Here is a 27,987-nt window from a genome sequence, read left to right as displayed (position 1 = left end):
GCAGCTCCTGCTCTTTCTCTCTCACTCTGAGGTGGGAGGGGTGAGTCAGGTGCTTTAGCTGCAGCAATTACCTTGCAGCGTTGGTCTGTATTAATTATTCCATGTTCCAGGGTGTTGTATTATATAACACCCTGGGAGAAATATATCTCACATCTATAACTACCCCAGCTGCTTTGTTACAATATATATTGTATGTACAGTGTTGTATACATAAGTAGTGCTATATAAATACTATTTATCCTGTTTCCAATTTCTGCTATGGTATAATTGAAGTAGAATTCTATCTCTGTTGTGATATAATATCACTTCTCTACTTCAAAGGGAAATTTGTATTTAAAATATTGACTTGACTGATGCCTCTTATAGTCTCCTCGGAGGCTTTCTCCTCTGTGTCTTGTAACATCCAGAAATAGAGTGGCCTTTTTTTGAATCAAGATGAACCCATTCAGGGCCGATATACTTTTACCCTTAGTAAGCAGTAAATGCCTGTCTGTGCTTTACTATCAGTTCCCACCAACACCTGCTTACTGAGCACTCACACACTACTGTCAATGCCAGAAGCTTCTGCCTCAATGTTCTTCATGTAAAATGACACAGAAACAGTCTTAGGTTCAGCAGTCTGCTTCTCTGTGTATTATGGTGCACTTTGCCTCTAGTTCAGAGGTACAAACATGGAATTCCTGGGAGCTCACCTTGCTTTTAGGTCCCGTTGGCATAAGACAGACAAAGAGCTATGCAGACATAGCATGTCATTCGTTCTTCACAAAGCCATACGCACAGATTTCTTTGAGAGCTACCTTTACCTTCTTGAAAGACAACCTCTAGGTAAGTACAGAATTGCTTTATGGAGCATAAGTAAGACATAGAACATCTAGCATTGCTTTGATTCTGTTACTGCAGAAACAAGTTTAAAGGTTATGCAAACCAATAAAATGCAATTTTGCCAATGGAAGGAAATGTAATTCGATAAAATTTCCTATATGCATTCATTACATTTTCATTTGTTTTGACCGATTTGTGAATTAGATACAGTAACCGCAATTATTCATTATTTGTATGTCCCTTTCTGCACTGTGACAGAAGTCGGCCAAGACAGGTCTTGTGCTACATTTATTCAGAAGTCAGAACCACTAGTGCAGCGAAAAAGCAAGGAATAGTTTGATACTTCTTTCGGTAGAATGACATATACAAATAAAAAAAAAAAAAAAAAAAATATATATATATATATATATATATATATATATATATATATATATAAAACTTGTTTTGTACTGATTTTATACAGTATAGGAAAATTGCTTAGAATTACCTTTTTTATTAGGTAAAATTTTATTTTTACTTTAAAAACACATTATTACACCATCAAAAGAAAATATGGGAGTGGCATAGTAACCGGCAGGGGTTGTATGGCAGTAATGACATTTGCTTAGAATTCCAGCCTCACTAAGACTGCAGCGTATATATCTCTATTTTGCCATAATTAAATACTTCTTCCTCTTATGTATAACCTGCATATTTCTAACAACTTCTAGCACCCACAATTTATTAGGAGTTGTAGTGCAACAACTGGAAGGCGAAAAACACATACTTGTTTAATATTTTTTTCTAGGTTGGGTTGTAGAGTTAAATAGTACTAGCCCTTTCTGTTCTTTAAGTGTTAAGCATATGATGTGCAAGGAGGCCAAAACTTTAAGGCTATGTTCTTCATGTTACTATGATAACGTCATACTATTTTTTGGGTTTGTTCTGCAAGTGTCTGCCCATTCAAATTCTTATGGTTATTGTCTCCCTCCAAAATAACACCACCAGTGAAGAACAAAGAAAGACAGAGAAAAGGGGTGGTTCACCTTTACGTAAACCTTTAATATGTTATAAGATAACCAGTTCTAAGCAACTTTTCAATTGGTCTTCATTATTTTTTTTTAATTATTTGCCTTTTTTTCTTCTGATGCTTTTCAGCTTTCAAATGGGGTCACTGACCCTATCGAATAAACCAATGCTCTGTAAGGCTACAATTTTATAGTTTTTTACTACTTTTTGTTACTCCTCTTTCTATTTAGGCCCCTTCCAATTCATATTCCAGTCTCTTATTCATTTTAGTGCATGGTTGCTAGTGTAATTTGGACCCTACCAACCTGAAATTGTAAACTTGAGAGCTACTGAATAAAATGCTAAATAACTCAAAAACCATAAATACTAAAAAATGAAAAACAACTGCAAATAGTCTCAGAATAACACACTCCAAAAGGTAACTCAAAGGGGAACAACCCCTTTCTTTAAAGCTTTTGTAAAAAAACAAAAATAAATGGTGGGATAAAAGGAAATAATTATGTGATGGAAATGTCCCTTTAAAAATTCTTCTGTATCTGTTTACCAGTTTGCCATTGTGCCTCTTTTCTTCTCACAACCACTCTCATCAGCTCTGTAACAACCTTTTTTTAGATCTGAAAAAGATGCCATGTGAAACGGCACATCATACAGGAAGATAGTGCCAAATAATAATTTATTGGAAAAAACATTTTTGAATATACAATACTCTTGTAGAAAACCACCATATCATAACCTCTTCCTGATACATATGCAGGCGATTAGGCCTACAAAGATAGATAGTACATTAAATATTAAAACAAATGGGTTTTTTGTTCTGAAGAGTAATTTAGAATGTCCTCATAAGCTGTCTCAGGTTGCATACAGCGTTTAACAGCAATTATATAAACACGGCCTTTAATGAAGCCTTAAACAAGTGATAACTTCTGAAAATAAAATCTTCCCCTCTGTAAGGTATGAAAGAATGCCGTCACATCTGATGTGTTAATGGTTATAATATTGGTGTTTTAAACATGATAGCTAAAGGAAATTTTTTAAAAAAAAAACATGGGGGCACATTTACTTAGCTTGAGTGAAGGATTAGAATGAAAAATACTTTGAATTTCGAAGTTTTTTTTGGCTACTTCGACCATCCAATTGGCTACTTCGACCTTCGACTTCGAATCGAACTAAAAATCGTTTGACTATTCGACCATCCGATAGTCGAAGTACTGTCTCTTTAAAAAAAACTTTGACTGCCTACTTCGCTACCTAAAACCTACCAAGCTACAATGTTAGCCTATGGGGACCTTCCCCATAAGCTTTCTAAGCTTTTTTTGATAGAAGGAAAATCCTTCGATCAATGGATTAAAATCCTTTTGAATCCTTTGATCGATGGATTCAAATCCTTCGAATCGTTCGGTTCGAAGGATTTAATCGTTCTGTCGAACGATTTTTCCTTTGATCGTTCGATCGAAGCATATGCGGTAAATCCTTCGATTTCGATATTCAAAGTCGAAGGATTTTACTTCGATGGTCGAATATCGAGGGTTAATTAACCCTCAATATTCGACCCATAGTAAATGTGCCCCATGGTCTATCTCATATAATAATGATACAGAGTAAGAACAAAGTACAGTCCTAAAGAATTTGCCAAGCTCATAAACATAAACCTTAAAATTTGTAGAATAGCTTTAGTGATATGTAAAAGTAGGAGCCAATATGTGGTTCAGTAGTGGCTGAGTTAAAATGCACAGCACCCTTAGCTGCATATCGGTTCGGGATTATTACTAACTAAGTTTTAAACTTTTTCTTAAGAAGTTAAAATTCATTAGGACTAATTAGACTTAAAGATAACAGCTTCATCTTTTGTAGAAAATGCATTATATATTTGATATGTTTTTAGTAATTTAGATTTAGTTTTAGATTGTGTAAGGCAGTGATCTCTAACCAGTGGCTCATGAGCAACCTGTTGTTCACCAATTTCTTGGGTGTTGCTCCCAGTGGCCACAAAGCAGATTTTTTATTCCTGGTTTGGGGCAAGTTTTGGTTGCATAAAAACCAGATGTACTGCCAAATGTAGTCTCCTGTAGGCTGCCAGTCCACTTAGGGGCTATAAAATGGCCAATCAAAGCCCTTATTTTGCACCACCCAGGAACTTTTTCTATGTCTGTGTTGCTCCTTAACTCTCTTTACATCAGAATGTTGATCATGATTGGGGACTCCAATGACTGGGAGATAACATGCTCATACCCACTGACACTTTTAGAATTGCTGCATTTAATTGGCTACATATTGGCTTAAGTAGCTTCATTTGTGCCGAATTGTTTTCGGCTACATATTGGCTTAAGTAGCTTCATTTGTGCCGAATTGTACGATTTTGAGTTCATGAAATACAGGTTATCTGTTGATACATTTTAATTTTGTGGAAAGGCCGTCCTCTTAGCGTACAATGAACACATGCATTGCACCTTGAACTACAGTCAAAATCTGAAAATTTTATTGATAGGAACATTCTTCCAGTAGATGGGACAGTAAAACAATTGAAATATCTGAAGGCTAGATCTTTTCTCTTATCAAGTTCTTGTTTATATTAATTTTAAGATTTTTTTACATGGCCTTTAAGAAAAAAAACTATTAGCAGCTGTTATCAAACTAACAAGGTCTTGCATGCTAGTCTAGAACACTGCTGTCCAGCATTTCAGTATGGTGGGCTGTCTTTATGACATATTACATAGTCAAGAGACCCTGTCCTTAGAGTACAGTAATTTTGTAAAATATAATTGACTAAAATATTATATGATTTTCTCACAGGTTCACTTTTGTGTTGTCAATCAAATTGATAAGGTGAAATGTTTCTTCAAATTCAGTGGTCAGCCTTAAATACTGAAGTGTTATTTCACAGGCCATCCACAAATGTTTGCTTTATTATATAAAGTAATCGTTTTACAGTATGTGTTATATGAAGGCGACATTTAGGGGGTTATTTATCACAGGTCGAGTTTTAGAGGCTTTTGAGGTTTTTTATACCTCGAATAAACTCACGACTCGAATGTTTTCTAATTTGTGAAAAAACTCCAATGTAAAAAACTTGAATCAGTGAAGTCGGGTTGAAAAACCCGAAAACTCGAATTAATCAAATTTATAAGTGGAAAAAAACTCAAATCGATTGAATTAATCGAGTTTTCGAGCAAACCAACTGAAAAAAAACCTGAACATCATGAAGGCTACAAACGTCTTCAAATACTTGAAGGGACCTCTGCCTTTTACTTCTACATGACCTCGTTTTAGCTGGAGTATTTTCAGATTCTAGCTATTTGGACTGGAAAATACCCTTGAACTAGAAATTTTTTGGTAAAAATCAACTCGACCTTTGGTAAATAACCCCCTTCCAGTATATAATATACTGTACATAGTGCACAACATACACAACCCATGGCAACCTGCAGGTGGCTGAAAAAAGTCCGGGTTGCTATGGGTAACTGTCACGATCGCCGCCCGGAGCAGGACCAGGAGCTCCGGGCGGCGCAACTACCCCTTCCGACGCCGCTCCCAAAATGGCGGCGCCCATGGCCGCCACGTGGGTAGCGGCGCCGACGCAAGGGCGCCAAAAATCCCCTTTAAAAGGACGCCTGAGGCGCCAAGATGGCGCCCGAAAATAGGATCTTGTTCCTGATTAGATTCCTGGGTTCCCTGTTGCTGTTATCCCTGTGTACTCTATTGATTGATCTCTTGTTGTTGACCCCCTGCCTGGACTTTGGACTCTGTTTATATTCTGCCTGCCTTTTGACCTATTGCCTGAACTTTATTACCCCTTCGGCTGAATCCCTGGATACCACGATCCTGATCCCTCCTGAGGGGCTTCCTCCTTTATCCGGACAACTCCCCAGAGGGAACTCCCGGTTCCCTGACATTATTTTCGGGCCATGGATTCCACTGAGGAAGCTCAGCCAGATTTCGGCAGGGCCTTTCGGGGCCTGCATTCCCGCATGGAGGCGTATGAAGCCCGGCAGAATTACGTGGGACTCACGCTGGAGGCGATCTTGGAAAAGCTCTCCTTGTTGACACCAGCGACCCCCCTGCCGGCACCTCCTCCGCAAGCGGCTGCTGCCATGGCTACCCAGCCCTCCACTTCTGGTCCTCATATTCCTGCTCCGCCTCTCTACGATGGCGATCCTCAAGCCTGTCGAGGATTCGTGAATCAGTGCCAGATTCGATTTGCCCTACACCCCACTGAATTTGACTCTGAACGTGCTAAGGTGGGGTTCGTGATTACTCGTCTGGCAGGGAAAGCTCTCGAGTGGGCATCTCCACACTGGGAGAAGCAATCCCCACTGATGGATGACGCAGAAGCATTTCTCAAAGAATTTAAGATTGTCTTCGATGCTCCCGGCCGGGTGACATCCGCTGCTTCCCGTCTGTTCCAAATCCGCCAAGGGAGTCGCAGTGTAGCGGAGTATGCTATTGAATTCCATACACTTGCTGCTGAGACTCGTTGGAACAACGACGCATACCATACTGCATTTTATAATGGTCTTTCCCTTCGCATCAAAGATGACCTGGTCTCCCGTGAATTACCCACGCAAGTTGAAGACCTCATTGCCTTGGCTGTCAAGGTGGACACTCTTCTGAGAGAGCATCAAACCCTGAGAGATCGCGTCAGGAAGTTTCAACCCTTGTTGGCACCCCGCTTCCAGAGGCCTCTCCTGCAGGCTCCTGTCACTCCGCCTGCCCAAGCATCCATTTCTCTCCAGGAGGAACCCATGCAAGTGGGAAGAACTCGCCTCACTGAACAAGAAAGACTCCGCAGACGGATGTCAGGCCTGTGTCTGTATTGTGGCGGACATTCCCACTTTGCCAATGCCTGTCCTGCAAAGGCTAAGAGTTTTGTACCCCGAGGTATGTCTATGGTAACTCATGTAGGGGGCACTACTCAAAAGTCTCGTGATTGGTTTCAGGAGAAGACCCAAGAAAACTCACACAGGTTTCTCCTTCCCTTTCAGATTCGTCTGACTGATAAAACCATCTTCGGGAATGCTTTCATCGATTCCGGAGCCGGGGGTAACTTCATGGACGCTCTCTTTGCTAAGTACATGGGAATTCCCTTATTTCCTTTGCATTCTCCTATGCGGATCGTTGCCATAGATGATAAACCCCTGGACTCTGTACTCACGATGACCACTGGCGAACTACCTGTGCAGGTTGGGGCCCTGCATAAAGAGAGACTTTCGTTCCTTATTATCTCTTGTCCCGCTGTTCCTGTTGTTTTGGGTCTCCCCTGGCTGCGCCTGCACAATCCCACCATAGACTGGTCAACAGGGCAGGTTTCTCGTTGGAGCCCATTCTGCTTACAGCATTGCCTTCCTGCTAAACCCCTCAAGAAGGTAAATATCTCCTCTACCGAGTTAAAGTCTCTTCCCTCCTGTTATAAGGAATTCTCCGATGTGTTCTGTAAGAAGTCTGCGGAATTCCTTCCTCCACATCGCTCCTACGACTGTCCTGTCGAACTCCTGCCAGGAGCCATGCCCCCCAGAGGCCGCACTTATCCTCTCTCTCCTGCTGAGACTACCGCAATGAAGGAATACATCCAAGAAAATCTCCAGCGGGGGTTTATCCGCCCTTCTACCTCTCCTGCTGGGGCTGGGTTCTTCTTCGTGGAGAAGAAGGACGGAGGTCTTCGGCCATGTATAGATTACCGGGGCCTGAATAAGATCACTGTAAAAAACAGGTACCCTCTGCCCTTGATCGTAGAGCTCTTCGACCAGCTGAAGGGGGCGAAGATATTCTCTAAGTTGGATCTCCGGGGGGCGTACAACCTCATTCGCATCCGTGAGGGTGATGAATGGAAGACGGCTTTCAACACTTGTGACGGGCACTATGAATATCTCGTTATGCCCTTTGGCCTTTGCAATGCCCCTGCCGTCTTTCAGGAGTTTGTTAACGATGTGTTCCGGGATCTCCTAGGAAGGTTCGTAGTCGTGTACCTGGACGACATCCTGATCTTTTCTAAAGACCTAGAAAGCCATCGCTCCCAGGTGAAGGAGGTACTCTCTCGTCTGAGGAAGAACTCTCTCTTCGCCAAGTTGGAGAAGTGCGTCTTCGAAGTGTCCAAGATCCCCTTCCTAGGATACATAATCTCTCCTGAGGGATTTGAGATGGATCCTGTGAAAGTGTCTGCCATCCAGGAGTGGCCTATCCCGCTGAGTACCAAGGCAATCCAGAGATTTATCGGATTTGCTAACTATTATCGGCAGTTCATCCGGGGGTTCTCTTCCCGCATTGCACCTATCCTGGCCCTCATCCGGAAAGGGGGTAAACCCAGCTTGTGGCCTCCATCTGCCATTGAAGCCTTTCAGTCCTTGAAAGAGGCCTTCACGTCCTCTTCTGTCCTCCGACACCCCAATCATGAACTACCCTTCTGCATCGAAGTTGATGCTTCTGAAGTCGGAGCCGGAGCTATCCTGTCCCAGAGACACCCCGCTGATGGGAAGTTGCATCCCTGTGCTTATTTCTCCAAGAAATTCTCGTCCGCAGAGCAGAACTATGATGTCGGGAACCGAGAACTCTTGGCTGTCAAACTTGCCCTTGAAGAGTGGCGTCACCTCCTGGAGGGTTCTCTGATTCCTGTTCAGATCTACACCGATCACAAGAATCTCGAGTTCATCCAGTCCCTCAAGAGGCTAAACCCCAGACAAGCAAGGTGGGCTCTCTTCTTCTCTCGATTTAATTTTATCTTGTCTTATCGCCCAGGCTCCAAGAATCTGAAGGCCGATGCCTTGTCTCGTAGCTTCACTCCGGTGGACCGCCCTCCTGAGAGACAAGAGCCAATCATTCCTCCAATCAAGATTATTGCCTCCCTGTATCCACAGTTTGCCGACCAAATCCTGGCTGGTCAGTCTTCTGCTCCTTCTGATACACCCATTGGAATGGCATTTGTTCCTCCTGAGCTGCGTCTGCCTATCCTGCAACAGACCCATTGCTCCAGGCAAGCCGGACATCCTGGTCCAGCTAAGACTCTTGAACTCTTACGACGCCTGGTTTGGTGGCCTGATATCCGCAAAGATGTGAAGGACTTTGTTGCTGCTTGTAATGTTTGTGCCACATCTAAGTCAAGCCACTCTCGCCCCAGTGGGTTACTACAGCCTTTGCCGGTTCCTTCTCGTCCCTGGACCCACTTGTCCATGGACTTCATTGTCGAACTTCCTCCCTCTGGTGGGAACACTGTGATCTGGGTTGTCATTGATCGATTCTCCAAAATGGCCCACTTCATCCCCCTGAAGAAGTTGCCCTCTGCGGTGGAGTTGTCCCAGCTGTTTATCCAGTACATCTTCCGCCTGCATGGTTTCCCGGTGGAGATCGTCTCCGATAGAGGCACCCAATTTACTGCCAAATTCTGGCGTTCACTATGCAAAGACTTGGGAATTGTTCTTCAGTTTTCGTCTGCATACCATCCGCAGACGAATGGGGCAGCTGAACGTGTCAACCAAGCCCTGGAACAGTTCCTGAGGAACCACGTATCCCTCTGCCAGGATGACTGGTCTGATCTCCTCCCATGGGCGGAATTCGCTCATAATAATGCTTGTCATTCCTCTACAGGAAGGTCTCCGTTCATGTCGGTGTATGGTCAGCATCCTCAAGCTTTTCCCCAAGACTTTGTGTTATCTGACGTCCCGGCTGCTGACGATTCCGCAGCCCATATGTCTGCTATTTGGGCTGCTACCAAGTTGAACCTAGAGAAGAGCGCTCTTGTTCATAAGACTTTCGCGGATCGTCGTCGAAGATCCTCTCCTCCCTACAAGGTGGGTGACAATGTCTGGCTCTCTTCCAGGAATATCCGGTTGAAGATACCATCTCCCAAGTTGGGTCCAAAATTCGTGGGTCCATTTCCCATCTTGGAAATAATCAACCCTGTGGCTGTCAGACTCCAGCTTCCACCAGAGATGAGAATCCCCAACGTGTTCCACGTGTCTCTGGTGAAACCCGCCATCACTAACCGGTTCTCTGGCGGTCAATCTCCTCCTCCTGCCATCTCTGTGGAGGGTCAACTCGAGTACGAGGTGGAGAAAATCCTAGACTCCAGGATCTCCAGAGGGTCCCTTCAGTACCTCATTCAGTGGAGGGGCTTTGGCCCTGAAGAATGCTCCTGGGAAGGACACCGTGATGTTCACGCTCCTCGTCTGGTGAGGGATTTTCACGCCAAGTTTCCCCAGAAGCCTTGTCCCGGTGGTCCTGAGGCCCCCCGTGAGGGGGGGGTACTGTCACGATCGCCGCCCGGAGCAGGACCAGGAGCTCCGGGCGGCGCAACTACCCCTTCCGACGCCGCTCCCAAAATGGCGGCGCCCATGGCCGCCACGTGGGTAGCGGCGCCGGCGCAGAGACGCCTGCGCGCAAGTGCGCAGGCGCGAAGACGTCACAACGGCGCGACGGACGCAGGCGCAGCGCGTCGGTCGCAGACGTGCTGACGCCGACGCAAGGGCGCCAAAAATCCCCTTTAAAAGGACGCCTGAGGCGCCAAGATGGCGCCCGAAAATAGGATCTTGTTCCTGATTAGATTCCTGGGTTCCCTGTTGCTGTTATCCCTGTGTACTCTATTGATTGATCTCTTGTTGTTGACCCCCTGCCTGGACTTTGGACTCTGTTTATATTCTGCCTGCCTTTTGACCTATTGCCTGAACTTTATTACCCCTTCGGCTGAATCCCTGGATACCACGATCCTGATCCCTCCTGAGGGGCTTCCTCCTTTATCCGGACAACTCCCCAGAGGGAACTCCCGGTTCCCTGACAGTAACTGCCCAGGTGCATATTTGTTTATAAATGAGCACCTGTATCTGTTGATTGAGCCTTGATATGTAGAGAGCCTTGAATAACATTTGACCCATGTTAATCTTCCCATTTAAAGGAATTGTTCACACTAAAATGAACTTTAAAGGAGAAGGAATAGCATTTTAAAATTGGGGTGCCAAAAGTTAGGTACCCCCAAGTGACTATTTTTACTTACCTAACACCCCGGGCCGGTGCTCCGATAAGCAGAAAACCACACTGGCCCGGGGTTTTTCTAGCGAGCACCACAAAGAGATCCTCTTCCTGCTATAACTAACAAATACTAAATGATGACCAACTAAAACATTGCTAAAAACTGGCCATTCTATAGCATACAGTTAATTTAAAGGCAAATCACCCTAAAGCTATTATGTGTTACAAAGCTTATCTGTTAGTAGCTATCTAAACATGTACCTTTTCACACTTTTTGGCTTATACAACTTATTTATATAAACTATGATAGTTATTTAAGTAAATATGCCATTTTTACCACTGCTAACAGTACGTTATCTTTAAAATGCACATATAAAACTTTAACACTGGCCCTTTAGAATAATAATACTGTACTGTATATTTTTATATTCTTATCGATGGCGGCCATGACTTTTAAAGCGTAAGCAATTTGCTGCTGTCAGTAAGTACAGTTTCAGGAATTTCATGCCATGATGAGTGGGACAACTGAAATGTCAGTGCATTGACTCTTGAATTTTTCATGCAGAGGCGAAATTGAGTGCTATAATTGCTAGAAATAGATAGCAACTGACTGTGTATGTCATTTGATAGGCCCACGAAAAAAAAAAAAACAGAAGGAACTATCATTTGCATTTGTAGTGATCTGAGCCAGGGTGAGCATTAAAATGTACGTTAAGTCCCTAGCATGCATAACAAGAATATCAGCACGGACTGGATCAAATGTTTAGTATCATCCACAAGAAGCTCAACTCTAAACAGGTGGTGATAAGAATAATCGGTAGAGTCTTCTTTGCAGGATCTAGCGTAATCCTTGAAGTCTTAATTACACAGCTACGTATATGGAATTTCACTCTTAATTGCCAGCGTGACTTAAAATTGCATCTTGCCATTCATTTTACCTAGTTTACATGTTACTTCTGAAATGGATACAGTAGGGAAGTGACTTTCCTGTCTTCCTGTCTACGCTTGCCTATTAAATCCTAGTAATGTCATTGTGTAGTTTGTACAACAGGTTGTTTAATGTATGTAAACACTGCAGAAACATTTCATTTGTAGATCTCCTTGGGAGATTAATGTTGAAGGGGAACTATCACACAAATGAAAACGATCACACAAATGAAAATGTAACATTTCTGAAATAATCATTTTACTCTTCACTATCTCCCTCTTAGCAATCTGTCTCTTCATAGAGGAGTCAGAGCAAGATACTGATAATGACAGGTAGGTCTATTACATCTTTTAGGAGAGGGGCTCACTTTCCTAGCAGATGTATTAGCACTAACTCAAATATCTGATTCTAGCACAAACAAAAGCTAACAAAATAACTGACTCAGGTACAAATCCTGCATGTAGAGAGACAGGATTTACTTTAAAGTTGTTTATTTTGAAAGCTGTACTATTCTTCTAGACAGAGGGAATACCAATCCCCAAAGGCTGTATTAGATCTAACCAGGCTCATACTGGGATTTAAACTAGGCATTGATTTTTCAAGCACACTGATGCCCAAGCAGCTCAATAAATAGTGACTGTCTATGGCATCTTACAGCAGCCCCTCTGGCATTTGCCAGAATACACAGATTGCCAGTTTGTGCCTGAACCTAACTGTTAAAAATTGACTCATGTATGAAGAGAGATAGAGAGATGCTGAGAGGAGGATAGTGAACAGTAACTTGATTAATAAAGAATTTTTAATTATATTTACAAAATGTCGTATTCCAGTATCATGAAGCTTATATAAAATTTTCATTTTCACAAGCAGGAGATCACCAGAGACCTCAAAAATGTTGTCTTCAACGTATTTGTTTACGGAATGTTTTTATATTATACAATTTTGCTTTCATCTCTCTAGCGCAACTACATTGTTGTAGTATTGTCTGAATATGGGGTCAAATTGTCGCCTCTTTCACTCTTCAAAACTGGAATACACTTTGTTATAAATTAGCATGATTCACATTTTACTTAAAATCCTTAAAGATTGGTGGGTTCATTTATAAAAGGAGCACAGGCAAGCAGGCATAGAGCACCATATAGAAAACATTATTCCCCCACTAGTATTCGAGCATCTCTCATAAACCAGTTGAGTTAATAGAAGCCCTAGTAGGCGAATAATGGAACACATTGAACCTCCTAATTAAAACTGGAAACTGACAATCAAATAATTATATCATCAAATGCTGTGTGTGTGCTGTGTGTACTAGGGGAAGATAAAATGTTGAACACAGGATTTTACATTCATCTGAAACCTGCTGAACCTGATATCCAGGCTGTGCTATATTTCAAGATCAACAGCCATGAAAGGTGAAAGGATTCAGCTCTGTTAGCAAATATAACTCTTATGTATCTAAATCATGCAGTGCACACCATTTTGGAATGGGCAAGTGTATCATGATGACATGCCTGGCAGGCTGGTTTAGTACTGCCACCCTAACCATTGGAATGCAAGGGATGTCAGTCACATTGACCTATGTGCATGCTCTAGAACCTCTGGCGAAGTATGGCTGTCTACTATATATTTATATATCAGGACAGGGCTAATGCTGTATTTTTAATTCCTCCAGCTTAGGCAGTAGGGAATTGCTGGGCAACTAATTGTCACAAGATGTGTCTGATATTTAGTTTTTCTCTGCTACTACCTACAGTTGACGTGAAGTACAAATCAATGCTGTAATGAAATAAATCAGACACTGTCCATTCCCAAATCACTGAAGAGTTTATATTGAGAACCCGAGCTGCAGTTGATGATTGAATAAATCGTGTGTTTCAAAAATAATGGAGTGCTAATCCATTCTGAACGATATACAATATATCTCCATAAAAAGAAACCAGCAACTACAGGTTTTATTGAAAAATCAAAAGAAGTGTATTAAAGAAAAGCATGTATAGCCATAATATATTATTGATATCTCTATATATAGAGAGAACAAAGGAAACAGCACCAAGGGGCTGATTCACTAAGGGTCGAATATCGAGGGTTAATTAACCCTCGATATTCGACTGGGAATTGAAATCCTTCGACTTCGAATATCGAAGGATTTAGCGCAAATAGTGCGATCGTACGATCGAAGGATTATTCCTTCGATCGAACGATTAAATCCTTCGAATCGAACGATTCGAAGGATTTAAATCCAACGATCGAAGGAATATCCTTCGATCAAAAAAAGTTAGTGAAGCCTATGGGGACCTTCCCCATAGGCTAACATTGACTTCGGTAGCTTTTAGATGGCGAACTAGGGGGTCGAAGTTTTTTTTAAAGAGACAGTACTTTGACTATCGAATGGTCGAATAGTCGACCGATTTTTACTTCGAATCCTTCGATTCGTAGTCGAAGATCGAAGTAGCCCATTCGATGGTCGAAGTAGCCCAAAAAAACCTTCGAAATTCGAAGTTTTTTTACTTCGAATCCTTCACTCGAAGTTAGTGATTCGGCCCCCAAGGGTCTTTGCAAAATATTTGTATTATGGCATGTTATGCCCAACCAACGTTTCGGCCCTGATTGGGGGGACAAATACGAGAGGTCCTCTGCACTCAACCCATTATCAATATATTTAAGACAGAGACATTTTGTGTATACTGCTACTGAAAAATGCCTTACTCTTTTAACAAAACAGGGATTGTTTGTCCATATATTGCAATATATTTAAGGTGACCAACTACGTCAAAGTCATCCCATATCTGGCCAGTCCTATGCTCAATTTTCATCTGATTCATTAAGAATTCTATTGCTTTATTAAACATTTTACACAGGGACTAAGTTTTACCTGCAACTTACTTGCTGCTTTCAAAGTAAAACTCCCAAACTTGGCTGCCCTTTTATTAGACACCAGTGGGATCACCTGACTATAGCTGGGAAGGGTGGGAGCTACAACATGGAGCTTGTCACTGCTCCTGTATAAACTATAACAAACAAGGGAAAGTTGTGGTCACTAATTTTTTAAACCATTAGGCGGGGATGCAAATGGGTGACTGGCGTAATTGGCCAGCTTAAATATATTGCAATATATGGACAAACAATCCCTGTTTTGTTTAAAGGGTAAGGCATTTTTCAGTAGCAGTATGCACAAAATGTCTCAATGTCTTAAATATATTGATAATGGGTTGAGTGCAGAGGACTCTTGTATTTGTCTATATGTATTTGTGGTCACAACCTCATTGCACCCCCGCCTAATGATTTTAAAAACTAGTGGTGAGCACAACTTTCCCTATATTGTTGACATTTCTTCCAACTGCTGATATGGTTGCTCCTATTTTAACAGTAAAGCTCTATGCACTGACCAGCGAAGTGATTGATGGTGAAATGCAATTCTATGCCCGAGCCAGAAATTTCTATAGAGATGTACCTGCAACTGATGACGGCATGATGGGAGGTTTCTCTGAACTCTCTGATATTGATACAGAATCGTCAAGGGAGTTTCTCAGAAAGTTTGTAGGGGTGAGTAACGTTCCCTTTAATTTCTTGTAGGCTGTGTGCACAAATGACCTTCTGTGTGCATTCTAAACTGGGTTGTATGCAGTTATATAAACTAATATAAATAATATTAATAATAATAATATTATATAAATAATATATAAATAAAGGATAAGAATAAATAATGTGTGCACATACACAGTGGCACAGCCAGTACCTTGTACTAATATATAATATACATTATTGGAAGCAAAACCTGCTTATTGGGTTTATTTAATGTTTAAATTGTTTTATAGAAGACTTAGTATGAAGATCCAAATTAACCAAACCAAGCCAGATATCTTGCATTGAGTGTTCTGCTGGCTATGGTGAATAGGGGAAATATTTTATCAGCATTGGTTAAAAAATGTAGCACCATTGTTTCTAGGCTACTCCATTTTAATAACATTTTTAAAAATGATTTTCTTTTTCTCTATAATAATTAAACAGTGTTTGTACTTGATTCTAACCAAAATATAATTAATCCTTATTGGAGGCAAATAATTTAACGATTATTTAACTGATTCTTTAGTAGACTTAAGGTATGGAGATCTAAATGACAGAAAAACCCTTATCCGGAAAGCCCCAGGACCTGTATATGTATTAATTTCATACAACTTTTTATCCAGGAAGGACAGCTTTGAAGCTGTTGAAAAGAAAAAAAGTAATTTCTTTGTTCAATTAACATAACTGCAGAACTGTTTAACCATGGGGACGCTAGTAATCAGTATTCTGAGCTGTACAAAATGAACTTGCGCTGCAATGTTACAAACTTTCAAACATAGCTGCTAGCAGCCAGATTCTATATAACAGAGACATTTATCAATATAATGGGTCTGTATCTATTGAAAATGTGGACATAATATGTACATAATTAAAAAAAAAATACTATAGCTACACTCCGTTAAGTAGAATATATATATATATTTTTAAATCATTGTTATACTATGCTTGCTATTGGTGATATCATGATATAGTGGTGTTACAGAGTGTCTTGATGCTTCTATTTATAACCAGCTATGAACACTGAATTCTTTACTGATTCTGGTACTGAGTATCAAATAGGAGAGCAATTAACTTCATCATCAAAACAGGATACAGACAGCAGGCTCAGCCAGAAATGATCTATATTTAGCAGGGAAGTGGTGGCAAGGTTTAGTGAGATGGTCTTTATTTCAGCACCCATTTTAGTCAGATAGAGGAGATGGTGTTTATATGTCCCTACTGTATTAATGTTGGCACTGGGGTGGCTTAGGATAAACTGCTGAAAATGCACGTTCACACTCGTAAACAATCTACAGCTGAGGCTGACCTGTTGCAAGGTGTTTATAGACTTGGCACAGGAAAGCAACCTGTCCAACTGAGAAAATTTATTTCCACAAATATAGGGTGAAAAAAAAGGCACCAGTTAAACGTGTAGGTTGAAAAAAAAGCAGCATTTGAAGACCCACCTTGAGTTAATACTATGATTTCTTGTAGACTCCGTTAGAAAATAAAATGGCAGATTATAGATTTAAATTATCTTGAGAACAGTGACCATTTATACATTCCAGAATTTTAGAAAATTACATATTGGCATGTTCTTCTGAAACCTATAAAATTAAAAGCAATTATACATTTGGAAAATATAAAAAAAATACCACAGCTGTACTGGTTAGTTTTATGACAGAAGCCATTGATTTTTACAAACCAAATAGTTAATTATTAAATGTATGCTTTATTTAATAAAGTGAACCCGAGGTTTTCTGGATAACATATTGCTCCGTAATTTGGTCTTAAAATTTGGTTTAAAATCTACTAAAAGATCAGTGAAACAATAAATAGACCAGATAGAACTGTTTTACCAACAATTAGGGTTAATTATATCTTAGTTAGGATCAAGTACAAGTTACTGTTTTATTATTACGGAGAACAAAATGTGAATTATTTGATTAAAAGGATTCTAAGGGAGATAACCTTCCTGTAAGACACAGTTTTCTGGAAAACGGGTTTCTGGATAACAAATACCATGCCTGTGTATGTGTGTATATATATATATATATATATATATATATATATATATATATATATATATATATATATATATATATATATACTACTCCTTTAAAAAAAACTATTTATTAGAAATAAATAAATAGATAGATATCTCATAGGGCCATTGCAGAGCTCCCCCCCAAAGAAAAACTGCACCATCCTCATTCCCCAACAGGGCTCCCCTCCAATGTACCTGGTAATAAAATGAAAAGTAGGGGTTGGTAGGCACTATGGTGCAGATTTATCAAAGTGTAATAAAAAAACACAGAAAATACCCACTTTCTATTCATTCTTATGGGATTTTCAGAAATGTATTTATCAATTGGTGGAACTGTACCTTTCATGCTTCCAATATACATTAATAACAATTTTAAAAAAAGTAACTTCTAATGAAAGGATTGTCATTTAGGGAACTGTAGCCATTGGAGCTCAATCATAGGGATTAGCAAGGGAAGATTTATTATTCTTTTAGTAGCAAATGCAGTAACAAATAAATGTATATAGTAAAGAAGTTTTTGGCTCAGGCCCCAATGTTCAATTCCTTGTGGCTGCAGATTCAGGTGTCTGTGCTATACCTTAAGGTACAATATTCAGGAAATTAGTGTGCCAATACTGCTAATAAACACATTGTAGTTTAAAATACTGCCTGAAGCAGTTTAATTCAACAAATAAATGTATTCAAATGTTTATTAAATTATTAAAACATGTTATTTATTTACTATATACTAGAAAATTGCTTTTTAATTTTTAATTTAATGTGCAATATTTTATATTGGGTTTATTATTACCCTAATGATTGTAGCCTATAAGACGTCTGAGAAGGCATTTTCCTATGTGCTCTCCTCCAGAGCTCTATTTGCAAACTTTACCCCCTGTGCAGTCTTGGTATTACATTTGGAATCTCTTCATTTTTTGATTTGATACAATGACAGAGAGGCCAGTAAACCTGGGTGCAAACCTGGGGCAAAAATAGTCACAGCATGTACTGACAATTTATTCCGAGCTGCACAGACAATTACACTTCTTTTGAAGCATATAGGATTGGTTTATTGTATCTGCCTGTGAAAACAGATATAAGGCCCATTTCTGTCTTGCTTGAGAACACTGGCGCTCATTATGATGACATCTATGGCCAGTCCTATTTTAAGTAAGCAGCTTTATTAACGGTTTTCATTTTTTTAGGGCCTAGGGAAAGCTGGCACTGATTTTGCCCTTGACTGCGGTTCTGGAATAGGAAGAGTAAGTAAAAATGTCCTTTTGCCAGTGTTTAGTAATATTGAACTGGTTGACATGACGGAGCCATTCTTAGAAGAAGCACAAAACTACCTGGAGGAAGAAGGTGACAGGGTGGAAACACTATACTGCTACAGCCTTCAGGATTTTGTCCCACCTTTAAGAAAATATGATGTCATCTGGATGCAGTGGGTGTCAGGTCAGTGCACTGGCTCCGATCCCTAAAACTTTTAACTTAATATGTTATATACAGTCATATGAAAAAGTTTGGGAACCCCGCTCAGCCTGTATAATAATTTACTCCACTTTCAACAAAAAAGATAACAGTGGTATGTCTTTCATTTCCCAGGAACATCTTAGTACTGGGGTGTTTTGTGAACAAAGATGAAGCAGTATTCAGTTGAATGAAATTTAATCAAATGTGGAAAAACTGCCTATGCAAAAATGTGGGCACCCTTGTAATTTTGCTAATTTGAATGCAAGTAATTGCTCATTAGTGATTACTGGTAACACCAAATTGTTTGCATTAGCTCGTTAAGCCTTTAACTTCCTAGGCAGGTGTGTCCAATCATGAAAAAAGGTAAGTTGGCCAATTGCAAGTTGTGCTTCTGTTTGACTCTCCTCTGAAGAGTGACAGCATGGGATCCTCAAAGCAACGCTCAAAAGATCTGAAAACAAAGATTGTTCAGAGGTTTAAACTGTCCGTTTCAACTGTAAATAATGTAATTAGGAAATGGAAGGCCACAGGCACAGTTGCTGTAAAACCCAGGTCTGGTAGGTCAATAAAAATACAGGAGCAGCATATGCAGAGGATTGTGAAAACCCAAAGATCACCTCCAAAGACCTGCCAGAACATCTTGCTACAAATGGTGTATCTGTACATCGTTCTACTGTCAAATTTGGTGGAGGTTCCATCATGCTGTGGGGCTGTGTGGCTAGTTCAGGGACTGGGGCCCTTGTTCGGATGTCGAGGGTCGGATGAATTCAACCCAATATCAACAAATTCTGCAGGATAATGTTCAAGCATCAGTCACAAAGATGCAGTTATGCAGGGGTTGGATATTCCAACAAGACAATGGCCCTAAACACACTTGGAAATCTACAAAGGCATTTATGCAGAGGGAGAAGTACAATATTCTAGAATGGCCGACACAGTTGCCCGACTTGAATATTATCGAAAATCTACAGTATGGGAATGATTTGTAGCAGGCTGTCCATGCTCGGCAGCCATCAAATTTAACTGGAGCGGAGAGATTTTGTATGAACCAATGGTCAAAAATACCGCCATCCAGAATCCAGACACTCATCAAAGGCTATAGGAGGCATCTAGAGGCTGTTACATTTGCATAAGGAGGCTCAACTAAGTATTGATGTAATATCTCTGTTGGGGGCCCAAATTTATGCACCTGTCTAATTTTGTTATGATACATATTTCATATTTTCTGTTAATCCAATAAACTTGCTGAAATACTACTGTTTCCATAAGGCATGATATATATTAAAAGGAAGTTGCTACTTTGAAAGCTCAGCCAATTATAAACAAAACAAATATTAAGAGGGGGTTCCCAAACTTTTTCATATAACTGTACAGGTAAACAACTTACTGATGTTTACTGGTAGGAACAAGAGATACATCAACAAAGAAATATACTAGAAATACTACACCTCTCTTTAGGACTTCTATACCAGGCCAATGCCACCATAGGCCTTTAGCAGTGGGGATGTGCGCCTCAACAATACCTACAGTAGCACACAATCTTCTTGTCTGTTAATGAATGCTGTTGACAGGGAGTCAGAGTAAGATCTTTTGTTGGTGTTATTTACGAGGCATGAGGAATAGTTACAGTATATTTTCCACTGTCAGTCTGCCATCAAGGAAGTAATTGCCCAGAGACAGTTTGAAACCCAAAACTTGACTTGAGGGTAAAAGGTCAAGTATGGAGAGATCGCGTTAAGAATTATTTAAGTGTATAGACAATATTGTCAATACTATTAGCAAGCAAATGAGTTTACTAAGGTAGAAAAGACTAAATGTAGAGGCTCCATTTGAAAAGCCTTGAAGTGCACCAAAGGAGAAATTAGTGCTGAAGTTGAGTTCTCCTGACTTGTATATGCTTTGTAAGGGAATATTTTATATAATACGTGTGGTATGAATGAGCAGTGATATACATACAGTAGCTTAAAACTCAGGAGGGCATTTATTTTAATTGCCAAATGAAGAAAAGAAATTTGCCTACAGCATGTAAAACCACAGTGAGAGGCTAAGGAGTGTATGAAAACACCATAAGCCTTATGTAGGTGAAGATTTCTAGATACTTCTAATACTTTAGCTCAGTTTCAGTGGAGTGGCTAGTTTAGAGTTTCTAAGAATGATAAGTCAAGAAAGTGAGTCTAACAACTTAAAGGGGTGGTTCACCTTTAAGTTTACTTTAAGTATGTTATAGAATGGCTAATTCTAAGCAACTGTTCAATTGACCTTAATTTTTTTTTTAATAGTTTTTGAACTATTTGCCTTCTTCTTCTGACTTTCCATCTTTCAAATGGGGGGTCAGTGACTCCATCTAAAACCCAATGCTCTGGAAGGCTACAAATGTATTGTTGTTGCTACTTTTTATTGCTTTTTATTTCTCAATTTAATGATTGCTTGCTAGGGTAATTGGGACCCTAGCAATTGTTGAAATTGCCAACTACAGAGTTGCTGAATAACAAGCTAAATAAATGAAAAATATGATAATAATAAAAAATGAAAACCAATAGCAAATTGTGTCAGAATACATCATACTTTACATCATACTAAAATATAATATAAAGGTGAACAACCCATTTAAACATTTCAATTAAAATTATGCACATACATAATTTTTTGTGTGTGCCTAAGCAGAGAATTTTGAAGTGCTCGTTCAAGCAAGAGATAAGTAGCTGTACAAGGCTTAAATTGTACATCTTTATCAATTGTCAGCTTTTAGACTGTGTAAATGATATGCTTTTCATAAGTACAGCCAAGTTTAATGAAATAACACCCCCTATGTAACATGTAAAGTAAAGCCAGAGACCTAAACTTAGATTTCTGCCGCCACTGTCAGTTTTTGACCCCCACAGCCCGTTGTCTTGGGCTTCGAGAGCTGTTCAGTCTAGTCTTTGTTAACCTATTACTAATGATGGGCGAATTTAATGCCAGGTGCAAATTCAATGCGAATTTGCCTGTTTTGCCGCCGGTGAATAAATAAGTTTGCCGCCAATTTAGACGCTACGATAAACGGAAGCCCATTTTGACGCCGGCGACAGTCTAAATCACTTTCACCAGTTTCGTGAATTTCGCATGGACAAATTCGCCCATCACTACTTATTACACCATAAAAACTGTCACAATGTCTCTTCAAGATATCTACAGAAAACTCATACTAGTCTCCTGGTTACATTGACACATCCAATAATTCTTGTCCTTTCTTTTTTAGGTTACCTGACCGATAAAAATCTTCTAGAGTTTCTTATCCGCTGCAAAAATGGTTTGAAAGACAATGGAGTTATTATTTTAAAAGATAATGTAGCTAGGCAAGGCTGTATCCTGGATCCTACTGACAGCAGCGTCATTAGGGATATTCACATCTTAAGGAATATCATTGAAAAAAGTGGGATGTCCATTCTCGCAGAGGAGAGACAGCCAGGCTTTCCAGAGCTTTGCATTCCTATATGGATGATTGCAATACAATAGACCTAGTCTAAAAGTGTCTGCTGAATTGGCTCCATCAAGGAGGATAAAGAAAACCTTATAGGGACCTAGCATTACAAATGCAGATTGCTGGTGAGGGTGCAGACATGCCGCCATTACAACAGACTATATAGAATAATAGCCTTTTGCCTATGTGGCCATAGTGTCTGATATCTGTATTATAGAGTCTGAGGGGTATATTTATCAAAGAGTGAAGTTAATAGTGAAGTTCTGCCACTAGAGTGAAATTCCGCCACTCTCCATCTATGAGATTTTTATAGGTGTATTTATCAAAGGGTGAACTTTCACTTTCACCCATTGATAAATACGCCTTTCAAAATCCCATAGAAATGAATTGAGAGCTGCAGAATTTCACTCCAGTGGCGGAACTTCCGTCTTTGATAAATTTACCCCATCATGTCTGATATCTGTACTATAGAGTCAAAAATATTATTTTTTGCTGCATCATGCTTTTTTATGTTTTATGTGTGTGCTCACAGGTGTGTCAGGTGCCATTTTCATTGCTAGAATTACTAATGCCACCCTATGCCCTGAAATCCCTACATTCAATTTATTCATTTAAAGGAGAAGTAAAGTCTAACTAAAGAAGTAGGCTAATAATGTTGTACATGATATTTTAGGCTTCTTTACCAGCTCAAGGCCACATGCTCTGTGTTGCTGTCTTTTTCTGGATTTAGGGACCCACTCACAATATACAGTACACATAGAATAGAAATGTCACATTATAAGGCTGATTAGTAATTAATACAGATAATTACTACATGACAGCACAGAAACCAGTGCAATTAGTATCAGCATTTAATAATCAGTCCTGTAGCATCATCTTATATTACAGACAAACCTCATTGTCTGCCTGATAATTTGTAATAACCCCTAAGCTTAGCTTCTCAACAGCTGCTCAGAGCCCACTGAGCATGTGAGTGTCACAGACACTTTCCAAGATGGTGACCCCCCTGTGACAAGTTTGAAGTCCTGGATCATTGCTGCTATTGAGAAGCTGAAACTTTAGCCTGGTGGAATAAGTTCAGTATATAAAATATGGCATTTTCAGCCATATTCATTTTTAGGGTTTAGTTCTCCTTTAACATACTACACTCCTTGGTCAACAGCGGGGCTCTAACCTGTCCAAGTCTCCTTAAATGTCCTGAGTATTGGAGAACTGTGGATTCATGTTAACATCATCATGGGTAGTGATGAGCAATTTTTTTTTTTGCAAAACTGCGGCAAAGATTCGCCACGACAATAAAGTCGCCAAGTCAAAAATGTTGCTGAGACAAAAAAAAGTCACCTTAAGAAAAATCGTCCATTGACTTTAACGAATTTGGACAAAAAAGTTGGAGAGACCAAAAAGTCGCCACAAGAAAAAATGTCCATTGACTTTAATGCATGTGGAGCAAGAAAAATTGTCCTGTGCAAAACATTTGTTGCCGCCTATTGATTCAATGCGTTTTTCACTAATACGCACGTACGTACGTTTTTTTTAGCGGTTTCTCAAATTTTTTGGTAAAATAAAACAGAACATATTCGCTCATCACTAATCATGGGGTGAGTGCAAGAGGAACACATGGACTAACCAGTTAAGAGGTGTAGTCTTGGGAGAGTTTTTGGCAGGGCAAATTTTTACAGTACATTTAGAGCAATGGATATGTTTACCTCTAAATTTGTATGTAGTATGTTAAATTGCTGATGCATGGGTGTAACTATAGAGGAAGGAGACCCTGCTGCTGCAGGGGCCCCAGGGCTTAAAGGGGCCCAGTGAGGCCCTAATGCGTATACAATTTCCATAAATATTGGTAAACGAGTCAACCTCTAGACATTTTGGGGCCTGAAAAATTATTTTCTGTCGGGCCCAGTAATATCTAGTTACACCACTGTTCTGATGGTCTCTTTCCTGCGGTAAGTTTTCGCCTTTCCAACTAGTTCTGGCAATAGGATCACAGCAGGTTTTGGTGGAGTTTAAGACAAACCTACTTAAAAAAAACCTAATTCAGGTTTAACTGGAACATTCTTTATGCTAAACTTGTACAAATTTCAGATCATAACTTAATACAGTTAAGCTATTGTGGTGTGTAACAAGTGGCACCAAAGTTATAATTTCTGTAAATTTGTCTTTTTTCATTCCTGTTTAATTGCACTATTTTACATACTCCCTGTAATTCATGTCTCATGTCTCACGAGATCTAGCCTAGACCTTGCATCAGAATGGCATAGTGCATACACTTCATGGGACAAACTAGAGCTTTTTATAATGGACAGAAAAATGATACGCAGAAAATTACTTCCTCTCCAGTATCAGGAGAGAGTTAATATTGCTTCTATCTATATCAACATTATGGGCCTATTTATGCTGTGTAAAAGGAGTGAAAGATTACTGGGGATGTTCCCCAGAGCAGCCAATCAGCAATTAGATTACAACAGTTAGAAAAGAAAATATCTGATTGGTTGCAATGAGCAACATCACCGGTAATGTTTTGCTTTTTACACAGCATGATAAATGTAACTCTTAGGGGATTATTTATCAAAGGTTGAGTTTTTTTTCCTCGTTTTTGAGGGTAGTTTTCAATAAAGAAAGAAAAAAACAAAATAGGAGAGACCGCTCAATCCTCCCTTTGCCAGGTGCTCAGTCTCCAGTGTCCCCACTGTATCCAATAACAAAACTCGAGGTAGACGGCACTTCTGGACAAAGTTTAATGTGGCAGGTCGCTGGACAGGAACCTAACGCGTTTCGGGATCAAATGCCTTGGGATCAACCTATGATTAAGGGATATAATCCCGAAACGCGTTAGGTTCCTGTCCAGCGACCTGCCACATTAACTTTGTCCAGAAGTGCCGTCTACCTCAAGTTTTTTTATAGTTTTCAATAAAAACTAAAATTTTCTGGTTAAAAAAACTTATTTATATATTTTTGGGGGTTTTACAGAAAAACTACACATTTTCAAAATGTATTATGCCCCAAAGCTGGAAATAGCTCTAATCCGAAAATACTCCAGCTAAAACCTGTCATGGTCATGTAGAAGTCAATGACAGAGGTCTCTTGAAACATTTGAATTTGTAGTTGGGATGCACCGAATCCAATATTCGGTTCGGGATTTGGCCAGGATTCAGACTTTTTCAGCAGGATTAGGCCGAATCCTTCTGCCTGTTCGAACCGAATCCAAATCCTTATTTGCATATGCAAATTAGAGGCGGGAGGGAAATTGTGTGACTTTTGGCACACAACTAGGAAGTAAAAAATGTTTCCCCTTCCCACCACTAATTTGCATATTTGGCAAAACTTTCGTGAAGGGTTCAGCCAAATCCAAAATAGTGGATTTGGTGCATCCCTAGTTTGTAGCCTTCATGACGATTGGGTTTTTTTCCAGTGGTTTTCTCAATTCAAGATTTTTTTTGCCGAAAACTCGATCAATTCGTGTATTTGAATTTTTCACCCCGATTACACTGATTTAAGTTTTTTACATTCAAGTTTTTTCATAAATTAGAAAACATTCGACTTGTGAGTTTGTTTGAGGTATAAAAAAAAACCTCACAAACTCGACCTCTGATAAATAACCCCCTCAATGTTATATACATTTGACAGCAGGACAAATCTTGGAAACTCATACAATTAAAGGGTCCAGGCACCTTGCTGACCAACCCAGCAAGACCTATGTAAATGCCGCCAATGCCCAAATATTTACATGCTTGCAGAACATGTTATACTGCTAACTATGCTAAACCTTTATCTGCTCACTAAACATAATTTAGCTTGATTTTCTAAGCAATGCAGGTTTTACAGAGACTTTCTATATTTTATCTTCATTGTGTATTAATCTGTAGCTATAATGTAATATCAGTGGAACTGTAATATAATATTTGCAAAGTTGTTTAGAAAAATCATTGGCAAGGATAATTCCTAAAGAGGTATTGTCTAGAGATAGTACTTTTGCATATACACTCACACTGACCATTAAGATGCTCCTGAGAACAGAATGTATGAACCGGGAATAACAGTCGCCTACACAGACAAAGTACAGACAAAATACTTGGAAGAAAGACACAGATAAGAGAAGATTGCCTTAACTGCTCTATTCTACCAGTGCAGTTGCATCTATCAGCAGTTTGTTTCTGATCCAAATTGCAATATTAAAGCAAAGGTCTGATCTGTTGCTCTAGATCAAAACGGCCACATATTCCATTAGGAAATGCCAGTAGTTAAACACTGAAATAAAGGCCAGTTTTTATGCTCATCCCTGAATTGAAAAGTTATCTGTACATCTGTCTAACCAAGAGATTCTCCAAGAATTATAGATTCAAATTATATGCCAGAATTCTGATATGTACCAGGTTGCCTAAGAAAAAACGAATTTGACCTTATTTATATTATTCTTCCACCTCATGCTCTCTAAAAGGGCAGAATTGTTAGGATACTTATGTCTACCTATACATATCCTAGGCACCTGTGATGAGCACCAATACATGCTCCAGCAACCTTATCCATGATCGCTTCAATATATTTTGATAAATTATTGTTGTAGATGAAAATAAAAATATTTCTGCTTAAGAAAAACTTTATATATATTTGCTGGACATCGGTTATATGAAAAAGGTATATAAATATTTATATATGGATAATATATAGGTATAGGGGAGAAAAAGTGAGTGCCCAAAAAAATGCCACTTGCAGAACTTGGCGTATTAAAAAAAGGAATGTATGATGCAAGAGCCAAGCACAAGTGCTTCAAATCATGTCATTTACAGTTTGGCTCACTGTTTTAAGACAGTTGCCTATGAAATAGAATAGAAATGTTTGGGATTGATGTATGCAAGTGTATTACTAGTTACTTAAAGGGGTTGTTCACCATTGGTTTTTATTTTTTATCATTTGTGGTTTGTGAGTTATTTCACTTTTTATTCAGCAGCATTCCAGTGTGCGATTTCAGCAATCTGGTTGCTAGGGTCAAAATTTCCCTAGCAACCATGCATTAATTTGAATATGAGACCGGAATATGAATTGGCAGAGGGCTTGAATAGAAAGATGAGTAATAGCAATAACCATAAGGGGGTTATTTAATTGAAAAAAAGTCTACCCAAACTAGGATCCATGACTTGACCTTAATAATTACTTAAAAAGTTCGAATTAATTGCATCGGGGAAAAACTCAATAAAATAAAGCAAAAACCCAAATCGTAAGATTTGGGAAAAGCCCGAAATAGTCGGATTTCCAGTCTTATTCCAGCGCAGACCACAGAAACTTCCCAATAGGATAGGGACCTCTCCCATTGACTTATACACAACCTCGGCAGATCTGAGATGGCGGATTTTCTGATTTTGACTTTTTGCATCCTTGGGGTAAAATAAGGGGGTTATTTATAATTTATCTCAATATTTTCTGCTACAAACTCGATCAAATCCGCTCTGCTTTTTTAGGCTTAGTTATTATTACATTTTCCCGAAAATCTACATTGCAGGAAAAAATCTGATTTCCACAATACTTTCAGATTTTTTGATCCGATTTTCAAGATTTTTTCAGAATTTTCACTGGAAAACTCTGAAAGCTTGGGTTTCGTGCAATACCCTGAAGCTTTCAGAGTTTTCCAGTGAAAATTCTGAAAAAAATCATGAAAATCGGATGAAAAAATCTGAAAATATTGTGGAAATCAGATTTTTTCCTGCAAAGCAAATTTTCGGGAAAATGTAATGATAACATTGTGACTTCTCCCATGGACTAATATGCGACCTCAACAGGTCG

The 27,987-nt window shown here is 39.5% G+C and overlaps 1 protein-coding gene across 1 annotated transcript; it reads left to right on the top strand.

Annotated features, from left to right (window-relative positions):
- The first annotated feature begins 106 nt into the window (after positions 1 to 106).
- Positions 107 to 22,487, top strand: mettl11b.L (methyltransferase like 11B L homeolog). Its single transcript, XM_018257184.2, has 4 exons — positions 107 to 825; positions 15,072 to 15,247; positions 18,479 to 18,728; positions 21,985 to 22,487. The coding sequence occupies exons 1-4, from the start codon at positions 672 to 674 to the stop codon at positions 22,239 to 22,241; spliced, it is 837 nt and encodes a 278-aa protein (XP_018112673.1). The 5' UTR covers positions 107 to 671; the 3' UTR covers positions 22,242 to 22,487.
- Positions 22,488 to 27,987: the final 5,500 nt, after the last annotated feature.

The sequence above is a fragment of the Xenopus laevis genome, chromosome 4L, assembly GCF_017654675.1.
Source record: "Xenopus laevis strain J_2021 chromosome 4L, Xenopus_laevis_v10.1, whole genome shotgun sequence".
Classification (NCBI taxonomy): domain Eukaryota; kingdom Metazoa; phylum Chordata; class Amphibia; order Anura; family Pipidae; genus Xenopus; species Xenopus laevis.
Note: the sequence above shows the minus strand (reverse complement) of the source record. Positions and strands in the feature narration are given on the sequence as shown.